This window comes from Centropristis striata, chromosome 5, assembly GCF_030273125.1.
Source record: "Centropristis striata isolate RG_2023a ecotype Rhode Island chromosome 5, C.striata_1.0, whole genome shotgun sequence".
NCBI classification, from domain to species: domain Eukaryota; kingdom Metazoa; phylum Chordata; class Actinopteri; order Perciformes; family Serranidae; genus Centropristis; species Centropristis striata.
This window is the reverse complement of record NC_081521.1, coordinates 36,153,132-36,167,962: the sequence shown is the minus strand read 5'-3', so window position 1 is coordinate 36,167,962 and position 14,831 is coordinate 36,153,132. Positions and strand designations below refer to the sequence as shown.

At 39.7% G+C, this 14,831-nt stretch overlaps 1 protein-coding gene across 1 annotated transcript in view; it reads left to right on the top strand.

Moving 5' to 3' along the window:
- prickle3 (prickle homolog 3) overlaps positions 1-14,831 on the top strand; it is a 30,177-nt gene that overhangs the window by 12,127 nt on the left and 3,219 nt on the right. The window contains exons 3-10 of the mRNA XM_059334068.1: positions 8,645-8,828; positions 9,051-9,164; positions 10,372-10,509; positions 10,810-11,013; positions 12,061-12,247; positions 13,162-13,500; positions 13,614-13,919; positions 14,011-14,400. Of these exons, the coding sequence (XP_059190051.1) occupies positions 8,645-8,828; positions 9,051-9,164; positions 10,372-10,509; positions 10,810-11,013; positions 12,061-12,247; positions 13,162-13,500; positions 13,614-13,919; positions 14,011-14,400 (1,862 nt within the window). The remainder of the gene's footprint in view (positions 1-8,644; positions 8,829-9,050; positions 9,165-10,371; positions 10,510-10,809; positions 11,014-12,060; positions 12,248-13,161; positions 13,501-13,613; positions 13,920-14,010; positions 14,401-14,831) is intronic.

Genomic DNA, 14,831 nt, shown 5'->3' with positions numbered 1-14,831 from the left:
GACTGTAATTGTATCTTTTTCAGTTCTGTTCCCTCTATTCAGGTCAAGACAAAAGCTTGGAAGTTAAGATGTAATCTAAAACACGTGTGCTGCTCTCTACCTCCGGCTACACTCTGGTGGAAGCCCCTGAACACTTCAGTCTGTTTACAGTATCTGTGTAGTATAAGCATAATGCTGCAGGGTATGGATGTTTCTGGCTGAAGAACAGATCTGAAATTATATTTGGGTGATATGGCAAAAAGAGAAATGCCTTGTTAGACTTCTCTTAGCTGATCCAGCATAACAAGGAACATGAATGTGATTAAATGATTGAGATTTATGGGGGTCAGTTTTCAAGACCCCAGAGTCCCGTGCTAATTACATCTTCCTTAATAACCGATTTAAAGTCACACCTTCCCCGATGGAGACGATCATCCAAGTGATCGCGGGCTGAGCTGCTGACGCTCGCTGAGGGAAGTGATCCATCTTCATCCTGAGCTTTCTCAGACAGAGGTGGGGGGCAGATGGTGCTTCCGCCGCCCAGCAGCGAGTGAATTAAGTTACTTTTGACCCACAGGTCCCCGCCACGCTTCAGAAGTGTTCAAAGTAGCCATCACTTTTAGTCTGGGTGGCCATGCGGCAATCACTCAGTCACTAATTAGTGGCAGAGAGTTACAGGACGAGGCCCATCTGTTTCTTAAAATCAGATCTAAGGAGGGCTGCAGAATACATCCTGCAGTTACTGATACATTTATCACACAGCAGTGCACATTTGAAGCAGAGAATTATCTTGTGGCTGCTGCTAGTTTTAATAACTATACAGGCCCACAATATATCTGTATACCCAAGAAAACAGTGGTCTAGATGAGCTGCTGTCTTAAAAGGAAGATTGTCCACAGTATCAATAGTTAGATACTTTTTCGATACCATCTGTTTAAAACGACACAATCTCCATTTTCTTATACATCTGATAATATTGATAGTACCAAAGCTCATAAAAAAACTGATCTGCAATCAGATAGAGAAATAATACTAAATTCAATAATACTGATATAGTTATTGTTAATTTCCATTGTGTCGGTATGGGTTCAGTAACTTTTATGTGACAGCAATGCCCTATTTCCTGAGTTTGGGAGTCATTCTTCTGACTTCAGTGTCTTCATGAGCTTTAAGTTGTAATGTGACAACAACATGTACACTACAAAGTTCATACATGTGTTGTATTTTGTTGCTCAGAGAGTTTAAACAACAAGTTGATAGTTGTTTCTAGTATTTGCGTGACGATGACTTCTCAGGTTGTTGTATTTTCAACTTTCAACCCATAGGAACTCATATTCCCATTATTTAAACACGACAAATGCCCTACTGAACAATGTCAAGAAAAGTAACCACATGATTCTTGTATCTGCCCTGCATGTGACACGATCGCTTCCAAAATGTCACAGGTTCTTCCTCGGCCCATGCTGCGGCTTTCCACCAAGTTTCATGAAAATCTGGTCAATCCTGCTGACAGAAAGACAGACAAACAAACCAATCCAACAACATAACCTCCTTGGTGGAGGCAATGGTTTGTTTTGTTATGACCAACACTCAAAAATGAAAAGATAATCAGATAATGATCATACCTCATCAATCCTCACCTTTTAGAAGCTGGAACCAGATAATGTTTGGCATTTTTGCTTGAAAAATAGGAAACTTTGGAAGTAGTAGTTGAAAGATGATGATAATGAATTGATTGACTGTCTGTTGCAGCTCTCCACTGCCGCTATCACAACTATAAAGAGCATTACTGTCTCTGATGCTGGAGTTGTTGAACTGTTACTTTAACATGTTTTGGATGTAAAGTAACATTGAACAATAGTGGTAGTGATAAAACAAAGATGTGTCTTCACTGCGTAGTGAATGAGCAAAGTCAGATGAGCTGGTGTATCGTGACTTCACTAAGACTCAAAGTCATGCCGTCTGCTTGATATTTCACCAGAGACACTTTGTTGCTGTGTATGCCCATCTTGATCCCATAAAATGACAAATGCTGCACATCACAGCATTGCTCATAGGCTCAAAATCTGCTCCACTTTCATTTCTATGATTAATAACTGCATCAAGCAACAATCGTCCATCTGTTAAGAATCAGTTACAGCAGTCTGGTCTGTGGAGGGAAGACACAGTGGGTTTAGTCTTCGTGATTGTCACTTGGACTGTGACGTTTCATATCTTCAAAGGCGACGTGAGTAATTGAACGTTCGTGGCATGTGTACTTTGGCTTATCTTTTCGAGTAAATTTAAAAAATCACATGAGCATGTGTGTGTCTTTAGAACTGTGTGTGTATTTTCTGTATAGCTGCGTTCAGTGCCTTTTGTTTGTCAGCACGGAGGAGGGTGGGAGTCGGGGGTGGCGGGGACATTGAAAAGAGCCGAGCAGAAAGAGAAATGACCACATGGGAAGGAGCTGCCGCGCAACATCCTGCTCTCACTGACAGACAGGCAGGCAGTAGAAGGCGCCTATAGGATGCAAACCTTTACTAAACACAAGTTGGGATGGGACCGTGTCAACAGGCAAACCTGGACTAATTTGTCATGATCACAGCAGGTAATGAAGAAACCATATTTTACTGTCTGACAGGATTAGAGGGACTAGAAACTCAAACAGTCATTAAGTTAGGAGCTAAGGGGTAGACTGTTTTGTGTGTGTTTAAAGGTGATTCTTCCTGACTTTATGTGTTTTGTACACAAATCTGTACAGAGTTCAGGTGCTGAGCATGACGTCATGTACAGTTAGTGTTGTTACTCACACTCAAAGTATAATTTAAAGATTTATGGGGAAAAAAAATAAAAGTGCAGGCTAATACTGTGCATTACTGGACAAACTCGGGTCAGTTTGGGATCCAGGGGAGGAGCGTTAATCTCTGTGTTGAACAAATTAAAATTATTTAAAAATCCCCTCAGCTAAAGCTAATTAAAGCTGTTGGATTTCCAAAAGTTCAGATTAGTTTATTTCTGCTCCATTCAGGGTCAATATTTAGTTTCAGTTTACTTATTTTTACATAATCAATATAATAAATGTCCTTTACCACTCTGTGTGATAATGTAGAGTTGATTCAGTTTAGTTTTAGTTTATTAGAGATATGAGTGGATGTATTATTGTTATTATTATTATTATAGTATTATAGTATTGTATTTGTATTATGTATACCCGGTAAACACCAACAAAAGATACATCATTAGCAACAATGATGGCACCAGCTGTAGCAGCATTTTCAGAAACAATGTTGTGGTCCAGCAGAGAGGCAGATTGTTGATTCCTGTCCAAAGCAGCATCTGCTGTGACTCCTGCTTACTACAGCCCTGATTAGAAAAAAGGTTGGGACACTGTATAAAATGTAAATATAAAAGAATGCAGCAAATTCACAATGAGTGTATACAAAACAAAAACATTCCCAGTTTGAGCATTGTGTATCGTATGTACTGAATTTAACAGTTTAACAGAGTGTTTTATTACATTGCCCAAGTTTTTTTCATTATTAATTATAATATTTAGCGATTACAAATATCATTGCAGATTTCTGTCAATTGACAAATTATTTCAGCTCCTATTTTGACAGTAGTTTGGAAAGTGATGCAATTTACCGTTTACTAGATTTACAAAAGATGCTTTCACATGGAGTTAACCAATCAGGTGGAAGTATTTGAATTTGTTATTGTTTCTGATTTAAGTAGATCACGAAAAAACATTAGTAGTCTCACAAACTTGTTGAATATTAATTACTTTACAAGAACACTGTCAGTGGACAAAATCAGCCACTAAAGTTTTATAATGGTTCCATTACAGACTTCTGCTGGACTGTCTCTTGTCCCATCTATTCTGGCATTGCAATGGCATGTGTGAAAAGACACAAGACAGGAGTGTTCCTGGATGTAGTGCATGTGTGAAAAGTGAAAGGTCATCCCAGTAATTTACCAGTAGCTAAATGAGAAAGAAGCTTTAGTGACACTAAGCTATTCTTGTTCTCAAACTTTTCACCACAAAACCAAAGTATATTTTATTAAATTTTCTCTTATGTGGAATGTCTTGATATGATGCACGCTTGTTGTGGTTTGATGATAGAGGAGAGGACACAGAGAGTCATTTAATGCATTACATGCACCAGAATGAAACGAACAATACACGGCAGAATGATCTTATATAGTCACGCTCAACTGCTTACATATGTCAGTTTCTCACATCAGGTTTCTTAACAAGTATGAAAAATATGCATGACATTTAGGCATGAGACAGAGTGTAACTCCCTCCAAGCACCAGGCAAACGCAAGTCGGTTTCCTTCAACTGATTTATTTTGAGCGTCATTCATCCATCTCAAAATCCACTGTGAAAACTGCACATAAATTATAATGAAATAAAGGTTAAATCACATTCACAAACATTACATTCCACAAAGTAAAATACAGATAAATTAAACAAAATACCTTGTTGGCTGCATGCTACATAAAGGGAATTATATTTCATCCTTAGTCTTCTTCACATTAATGATCAGTCTCTCTTGACAAACAATTCCATCTGAACCATTGTTCATGCTTCCCGGAAAATCCACACACGCACCGAGAGCAGCCAAACGAGACTTGGGTGACTTAGTTTACCTTCAAAATAAAAGCATTATAATGTATACCAAATAAAATATCATTTAAAGAAACAAATACAACTTAAATTAACTCCTTTATCTGTTGCAATAAATTGGCAACAGTTACACAGAGAGTCCTCTAAAGTCTGCTTTCCTTACATATGCACAAGGAAATATCTATTTGTGGTGAGAGACACATGGTGTAAACCTGTGAGGAGAATTTTTATTTTTTTAAAAACACACATTCTGACATTTCCTATTAAGCTTTTTGACCTATCAACACCAAATGTGGTATGTTGCCAGAGGGGACAAAGCCTGGCTGCATTACATCAGAGGCCTGTGAGTGAAATAATTGAACAGGACGGGGTTCAGCACAGCAGGACTGAGTAAATTGCAGCGTTGACAAGCCCTTCAGAAATGTGCTGCTTTAAAGTTCAACGTAGTCACGATCAAACAACCACTTGCCAAGCAAAAGACAAATAATATGGGTACGTTTTGGAAAAGCACTCCCCGTGTCATACTGTAATTGTATACACTTTGGTGGTGTTGATTTGCTCATATGTGGATTCAGCATTTTGTCTGTTGTATATGTAGTAGAAGTATGTTTAAATGTTTTTAAACCAGATGAAACTCGGTTTTGAAGGCAACAAATCAGAGAGAGACATGATTTGAGACTTTCCTGCATACTTTTATACCCCAAATTCATTCAAATTGGCACTTTGTCATCTTTCAATTAGTGTAGGTTGCATGTGGGAGTTGCACCCACTGGTGATTATATGCTTTCATCATGTGGAGGCTGGTGGTGGTGGTGGTGGGGTGAGACGTGGTGCATCTGCCATCTGTCCCATCATGCCGGGTCCCCGTCTGTGTCCTTCTACCCACTTACATAGGCATGTGCGTCTCAGTCCCCCCTCCCCTTTTTGCAACAGCAGGGTTAGAAGATTCATCGACTTATATTTACAGTAAAGATTTGGGATTCCATTGATTATAAAAAAAACAATATAATCAGGATAAAAGGATTATTGTGCCACATTCTGTTTCAAATGTTGATCTCCCTTTGTCTTCAGGTTTTGCACAAAGTCTTGAAAGTTTGGAAAATGTATAATTTTAATCATTATTTTTTTTCAAGATTAGGAATATGCTTGAATTTGAATATATTCCTTGAAAATGCTTGATACAAAATGTAATGCAAAAAATGTATTAATATTTGGTATGAGACGTTGCCATATTTGTGACAATGAACATCGGTTGCTGTGGGTATAAAGCAATTCAGTAAACTTAATTTTTGCATTTATAGTAACAATTTAAATGTGGTAAAGGCTTTGAGAGTCTGGAAATCTTTGATTAAGGGACCTTGAAAGTGCTGGAAAAGTGCTTGAATTTCACTGATTTACGACTGTAATATGTTGAATATACTTTACCAGAGTTTTTAGTAGGTCGTGTTAATGCAGTTACAGCTATTTTTTTAAGTGTAGTTTATTTTTGTCATTTTTTAAATATATTTAATATATTTTTACATTTCCATTACAATATAGTTTATCTTATTTGATCTCATTTTTTTTAGATATTATTTTGTATTATGTTAAATGTGTATGTAATTATATATTATTTATGTATATATATTTTTTACATTTATTTTTTCAGTTGAATTATATTTAATAATTATAATTATATATAATTATAAGTTCAAGAAAATCCAATCTTGTTTTTTTTTTAGCTCAATTAAATGCATGATGTTTTCAAAGGCAATGAGTAAGCATGCTAACTAATTGTGATCTAAATATTATGCCAAATTATTGTGATTATGACTTTTGTAATTATCGACCAACCCTCATGAAAAAAGCAGCACACACACAGAAATACAGCTGGGGTCATTTTGGTGCCAGCATGGCTTAGCCGAAGCCGTCTTGCTGTGTTTACTATAATTCATATTGGTCCTACCTGCTGGGCGACCATGGCTATATAAGGTGCCAGCTCAGGACGGCTGCGTATTAAAAGCATGGCCTGCCCTGGGCCTGAGAACGGGTTCTGGGATCACATAGTCCCATTACTTGTCTGTGTGTTGTCGACTCCTTAATAATTAACTTGTGTTGAGTAAAGAGAGTGGAGCACATTCACACAACGTGCAGCAATTACCTGCCGTTGCTTCCATTTCAAAGACTTTTTACGAGAGCATTGATTAGAAGCGGAGCACTCGTGCAGTTTACAAGCAGTTGTGTGTGTGTTTGAGCTTTTTGGATGAGTGGGGGTTGGGTGCTGGAATAAAGCAGCTTTGTGCCTTGTGAACTTGAGCCACAAGTGCCAGCTGGCAGGCCGTTATGCAATCACAACAGAGATGGACCCATGCAATACCCACTGCATATGGCCGCATTGTCACCACCACACACATAGACTCGACACCCACACCTCACTGTCACCCCGAGGCGCTTCACTCTGACTCCACCAGTCCCACAGTCAGGCACACCCACCTCCAGACTGAATGTAGTGAGGAGTCAGAGGACGAGAAGGGGTGTAATACGAGGCAGAGGGAGATTAGTGCTCCCATCTTCACCTCCCTCTCTTAACCCCCCGCCGGATTGACAGCCAGGCTTATGTCAGCGACCTCATTTCCTCCGTATTTGGTAGTAGCTTGTTTGGGATATGCTGGTCCTGATGTGAGATCCTCACTAACATCTGCGATGAGATTGAGTTTATTCCGACTGTGTAAATGCATTAGCAGTACACCCTACGTAGACTTGACACTATTTAGACTTTGTAGTTTTTAATTTTCTGTGAAGTTTTAAATGATCTGGTGATTGTGTTTTTGTGTACTGGTGTGACAACTGTTGTATTAGTAATTTTTGGCTGCAGGGTGTCTAGTTGAGTCAACCTCAAGAATGTGTGTGGGCCTGTTTGTGACATAATGTCTCCAACGCAAAGTGTGTTCATAAATACAGTGGGAGTGCCCTTATGAACGGTGTTTGGAGGGTTACTTTTAAAACATATTCTGCTACTGTACTGAATACATGCCCTGAAATGTAATTTGAACGATTCCATTAGATGACTAAATATATAAATACTTCTCAGGTCCCATTGTGAGCTCATTTGTTTGGGTCCTAAATTTCCGTGCCAGACACACAAATTACTAACAGTGCCTTAGCTGTGCGTCTCCTCCGCTGTTATCATGTGGCAGGTGCACTGCGCATGCACAAATTGTTGCACTTTTTTTCTGTTTCAAGTCTGTTGATGACTCAATATGAATTTTAGAGCAGATAAAATGGAAACTAGTAGGGTACTCAGAGAGCACAGACCTCCAGCAAGTCATACCCTGTTTCGCAGTGTTAACAAAAGCAAGTTTTGTATCCACCCAGTGATTTGGATCCGCTCCATAATGTAATAGGATCTTCCTTGGCCCACTTTAAAACCTTCCATTAAGTTTCATGAAAATCATTTCCCATAATCTTGCTGACAAACGGACAAATTATCAAACGAAACTGAAAACATAGTGGAGGTTAAAAAGAATCCCTTCAAGTGATCTATTTTTAAATCCAGTTTCTGTAATCAAAATAACACAATTTTGAACTGTAAATGTAATGGAATATAGCAACTAATACTTAGTATATTAAATATGTAATCCCATATGGTTTTGAAGTGAAATTTCCCTGTCCTTTTTTTAGTCTTGGTGCAATATAAATACTGTGAAAATTCAATCATTGAAATTTCCTTTGTGGATTGAATGTAAAAATGTTAAATCCACAAAGGAATGCACACGGCCCGTATTCAGAAACTGTATGTATGCGAGAGCTACCAACTGCGCCACTGTGCCCCCCCATGATGCCAATTAAATTAAAATTTTTAATATTTTGTGTTGTCAGATCCTACCAAAAAACAGGGAGTGATACATCTAAAGTCAAAATTTGAACACTGGTTTGCACCTCAGCACCTGAAGCACCAGGAGAACCCAGCTTCTTAAAATATTTGACATTTGATCAGCTTTGGCGTGTGTATAGTAAATCATTTTTAAAAAGTCCTCAGGGATGATGTCCAAAGTTTTTTCTTGTCTCCACAGGAAGATCTGTGTGCACTGCAAGTGTGTGCGAGAGGAGCATGCCGTGCGCTCGGTGCCGGGTCAGCTGGAAAAGATGATGACGAAGCTGGTATCCGACTTCCAGAGACACTCCATCTCCGACGACGACTCGGGCTGCGCCTCCGAGGAGTACTCATGGGTTCCACCTGGGCTCAAGCCTGAACAGGTAACAACCAGGGCTGCAGAAGAGACGCACAGTCGAGACTAAAAAAGGCTTCGCTGGCACACATGATGCACGCTTCCACTTGGACGTGTTCATACATACACAAACAATTTTATAATCATGGGAAAAAAATATTCAGTGCTTTTGATTTATGACTGCAATTGAATAAATGGCTTTCTCTACTCTGTCATTAACGCTCTTTATGTGACCACATTTCTTGTACAGGTTTACCAGTATTTCAGCTGTTTACCGGAGGACAGAGTGCCTTATGTGAACAGTCCAGGGGAGAGATACCGAATCAAACAGCTGCTGCACCAGCTGCCAGCCCACGACAGCGAGGTATCTCACTGTCCCTCTGACTCTGGACGGCCACGTCTTTAGCTACACTCCTGCTGTATTGTGATCAGGGTGGTAGGGTAATAAAATACAAGTAACAAGATTCAATATTTAAAATACAAAATATGAGTAACTTTATTCCATTTCAGTTTACATTATGTAAAAACTACTGGCCCTGGGGCAACCCGGTGGACCAGTGATAGAGTGCATAGCACTAAGGCCTTGACACAGCGGAGCAGAGTTTCAAATCCTGCCTGAGGTCCCTTTGCTGCATGTCTCCCCCTTCCATTCTCTCTGTCACTATCAAAGAAATAGGAAAATGCCCAAAAAAGTCGTCTTTAAAAAAAAAAAATGGAATGGAGAGTGGATCCAAATCATGGGATGGACACACATTTTTTTTGCAAGTGCCAGTCTACTTTGTTTTTGTTTTAATTGCTCTAAAATTCAGGCTCACATTATCCCAAAAAAAATTTTTTTTAAGTGCAACAAATAGCAGACAGTGTCAGAGAGATGCACAGCTTCAAACTGTCAGTTACAAATGACATTTTAGGGCATGTACTCAGTAAAAACAAAAAGATCGTGTCACCCTGTTGTGGCTACACATTTTAGATTATTTTATCTTTTAATGTTATTTGCAATTGTTTTTACATATAATTACATATTTTTATAGATATATTTAAAGTTTTAGATGACTAAGCCTGGGTGTTTTGGTCTTATTCTATTCAAGGAAAACTGTAATAGACCATGAAAACTGTTGACAATTTTAGTGTTTTTTAGTAATCAGATAACATATCCATCAATGTAGCCGGAAAAAAACAATAAAACATCGTCACATTTTAGTCAAACTAATTTCACATAAGATTTCATCATTATTATGATGGAAAACATAGGCTGAATGATAAAGAATGCAGCTTTGCAGAGAGTGTCTTGTCTCGTTGTTTGATTGTATCAATTTAAAGAATACATTCAGACATGAACAAGCTCTGATTTGCATATTTCTTTGGAACCAACATGATCCAACCACTGGCCTGGGGCCCAATTCTGTCTTCAAAACTATTTGTTAAAAAAATTGTGCTGCTGGCATTTTTCTGATATGGTGCATGTAGCATGTGTATGTATTAAAAGACAGATATAATTATTCTCACAGAACCTGAGAGGTAAATGAAGTTCAGAATAATTTTTTGTATGTATATGTATGTGTTTCCTGCAGTCGCAGTACTGTAACTCTCTGGACGAGGAGGAGAAGAAAGAGTTGCGTTTGTTCAGTCAGCAGAGGAAAAGAGAAAACTTGGGCAGAGGCGTCGTCAGACTCTTCCCTGTAACTATGACGGGAGCCATCTGCCAACAGGTGGAGCAACATTTTTATTTTATGGCTAGAATACATGACACCAGCCATTATAAAGCACAGTATCTTTATATGACATTGAGACATGCAAGTCACGGCCTATTAAAACCCATCAGAGTTAAGCAGAGGAAGAATCTTTTTATTAAACTGGAGAAAATTCAGGTGCAAGTAGGTGCAGGCATTGCTGAGGGGCCACAGATTACAGGGCTGTTTAAGCAAATTGCTGTGCAAACTTTAATGTTCACCATCTAACTTCCTTCCCTTTGTACCACACCCCCAACCCAACCAAATCTATTTTTCCAGTGTGGCAGGCAGATCTGCGGAGGAGACATCGCTGTGTTCGCCAGTCGGGCCGGACACAGCACCTGTTGGCACCCTCAGTGTTTCCAGTGTGCCACCTGCAGTGAGCTGCTGGTCGATCTCATCTACTTCTTCCAGGACGGACAGATCTACTGCGGCCGGCACCACGCTGAGAGGCTCAAGCCCCGCTGCCAGGCCTGCGATGAGGTGACTGTCTCAAAGAGATCAACAGCCTGTTTCAGACACTGTCAGTCTTAAAACAAAGTGTAGTGGGAGTCAGAAAGCGGACTGTCTACCTGTAATCAGAGTACTTTTACTGAGCTTCATTTCTCCATTTCAACAATATTTTTTCTTTTTTTCTTTTTTTTTTCTTTTTTTTTTTTATTGGTTTTGTTTGACAGGGACCATGCATAGAATAGCTTCTATACCAGGGTTAGCTAAATAGCTAATTTTCACCTGTAGTCCCTGGGCAGGATGTTCAAGCACAGTAAAAACACAGACAAGATGAAAAGACAACAGGATTAACATTACAAGTAAAAGAAAAAAAAAAAACTAAGTGAAAAACAAAGATCAATGATCACAAGCTTGATTGTCTTTCAGCCATGTCTTCAAAGACTTTTTAAAACTTTTAGAACTTAAAGAGTCTCTGATATGGAGTGGGATTGAGTTCCATTTTCTAGTTGCTTGATATGAAAATGCTGATTGGCCAAAAGTGGTCTTTTTAAATGTAGTGTAACAGTCACCTCTCATTGTAGCCCTAGATACCCTAACATTGTCTCTACAGAATGACACACATTTCTCTCTTTGCTAAACAAACTAAACACAAGCCGTTGTGAGTGAGCTGTGTTAGAGATGAGCTTTTTGTTAAGGCTATATGCAGAAACATTCTGTCATGTATCCCCAAATTAATCATCAGGCCCTGTGGGGTGTTTCACTATTGCTGTGTTTTATTATTTCCCTGATCAGTGCAGAGTGGGTATTTTCAGACTTTTCTGGCGGTCTCTTCTTGTTTTGAATGGCTTCTCAGTGTGACTTAAGAGATTAGTTGACGTAGTGGACTAATGGATCTGCCACGACTGACCTACCGGAGATCTTTAGACCCAGAGGATGGTTAAGCCTGCCACAGGGTGCCCACAGCATCTTTTTTCTCTATCTTGTTAACCCAAATCCTCAATACTCATTTTCACATGTTTAGTTGTCATCGCTGCTGACCTCTCTGTGTCTCCCTCTTTTGCCGTTGTGTCTCAATCCCAGATTATTCTGGCAGATGAATGTACAGAGGCAGAAGGAAGATACTGGCACATGAAGCACTTCTGTTGTTTCGAGTGCGAGGCTGCGCTGGGCGGGCAGCGTTACATCATGAGAGAGAGTCGACCGTACTGCTGCTCCTGCTACGAATCCCTGTACGCAGAGTACTGCGATACCTGCGGAGATCACATAGGTACTGATGTTAATGAACACATTGACTGGGGTTTCTGTAAAGCTAACAAACCATTATCAGCTGGATGTTCTTGTCCCCGTGTTTAACATTCACATGTCAATGAAAGAAAGACATAAAAAACTAAAACAAAACAAAGTTGCCAACTCCACATGTTGAGAGTTGGGCTGTCCTCTGAATATGAAAGAAATTCTCAATCAACTAACACTCGACTAATCTTGAAAAGAGTTTCTCTAAAAAGAATCATGTAAAATCACCACTTTAAGTCTTGTGTTTACCAGAGATGGTGAAATATTTCTTGGAAATAAGTCATTCAGCATGAAAAAAGTATTTAAAAGTGACAAATTGATGAAAGAAATCTTATTATTATTCTATATTTAATGACAGAACAGGCCTGTCATATGGCAGAGGACCCTTGGTATCTTAAATATGCAGGTATAGCAGTATGAAGCATGTGAAGATACAGTGATCATTAGAGAAATAGATTAAGCTTAAAGCATATTTACACACAACAATAATTAAAACCAAAATCAAACTACAATATAATAGAAGGAGATCAGAAAAACGTATTAACATTCAGAAACAACGAATAAGACTGTCTTCAATGGATGACTCGATCTAGATATTCAAAATGTGTGTAGTAATAATAATATTTTTATATAGCACCTTTCAGGAGCAAACTTCACAAAAGACATAATAGCAATTTAAAAAGAAAAAAAAACAACAGACATAAAATATAAATTTTTTTTAATATATATATATTTTTTAATAAATACATTATTTCTTTTAAACTGCACAGATCTTAAGTCCAGTGAGTTTAAAAGTTTAGATGAGTGTAAAGACTTGCACAAAAGCTTAGCAGCAACATTTTAATGTAATCTAATGTAATGTGTAATCATGAAATAATTTCCTCTCAGGTATTGATCAGGGCCAGATGACATACGAGGGTCAGCACTGGCACGCCGTGGAGTCGTGTTTCTGCTGCGCCCGCTGTCAGCTGCCTCTGCTGGGGCGTCCCTTCCTCCCTCGGTCTGGGCTCATCTTCTGCTCCAGGCCCTGCTCACTGGGCGAGGACCCCAATAACTCCGACTCCTGCGACTCAGCGCTGCAGAGCAAACCGCCTCAGCACAGACGCTGTGAGACGGCAGAGAAACTCCAGCAGCCACAGTGCGGTTCTCCCTTGCAGCCACTAGAGGGCATCAACCCTCCTATAACTCCTTCAAAAGACTGCATCCACACTGCAGTGGAAAACAGAGGTGATACACTGGTGTCATGCTCAAATGTTATGTAGGTCGCACTGCTGAGAAATGACGCTGTGAGGCTCCTGTTGAGACTTTTCTCACACGTTTATGTGCTCTGCTTCTCTCAGGTGTCCACTGCACTGCCCCAGTTCAAAACGGACTTCCTTCAAGCACTGGTCATCCTCACCCGAGAGGCTCCTACTCACCTCTTCCCCACATTCATCTAGGGAATGGCTTAGGTCCATCTTGGCCCAGCGACATCCCACATTACAGTTTACTCCCTGGGGAATCCGGTATCAAACGACCCGCTGAGGATCTTCAGTTCCAGGGAGAGCTGAATGGAAAAACTGGACTAACTGGTCTTAATTCAAGAGGAACCTCCACTGCGAAAGACTGTAGGAACTGGGTGGAGAGGACGAATAAAGTTATGCAAGGTATCAGAAATCACACTTAATATACAGGAAAACATCAGTGTTGTATATTGATATAATCTGTCCTCACTCTCTCCTGGTTTTCTCTCCACAGTCCTTCCTCCTTCTCAGAAAAACTCACATCTCACTTCACCTGACTCGCCTCCCCTCCCGCCCAGCAACCCGTCCGTCCTCCCGCCTCCTCTCCCCGTTAAGTCTCGTGACTTGATGCCCCAGGACTCTCCCCCGCCAAACCTCCCCGAACCAGAAGACAGACCCTCTGATTCTCCGCCTCCACCGCTCACTCGCAGCGGCACGGCGAGGGTTAGCTTCAGAGAACCAATCAGCTGCAGCTACTCGGTCGAGGAGGACGAGGATGAAGAAGAGAACGAGGAGGAACTGCGAGAGGGCGAGGAGAACCAGCGGGGGGGAGATCAGGTGGAGGGAGGTTTCGGAAGCAGGTTGCATCTACAGAAAGGGATCCCACCACAGATGGATCTGCTGGGTGAGTAAAGACTTTGAGAGAGATAAATATTCACATATTTCATACAACCAAGATTTAAAAGAAGTTAAGACACTTTATATTTACAAAATAGTTTAGTTTATTAGTTGGTAGGTTTATGTATGAGCAGGTAGGAGGGTTTGGAGAGGTTAAATATATTGTTTCATTCGGTTCATTCATTTGAATGTATGTCATAAAGGATTAGAGATTATTACATTTAGTTTAATTTACAATTTAGACAACTTTTCCAACTTTTTGGAATCAGGGTTGTATGTTTCCATAAAGAACTGCTGTGTTATTATTAATGTTTATGCAAACAGACAGTGCATAGTACTTTATTTTAATTGTGGTTTTTAATATAAACCTTGATGGAATGATTTCAGTGTGTGCATCAGAACATTTTGAACGCTTTCAGCACATTTTAAGTATACAGA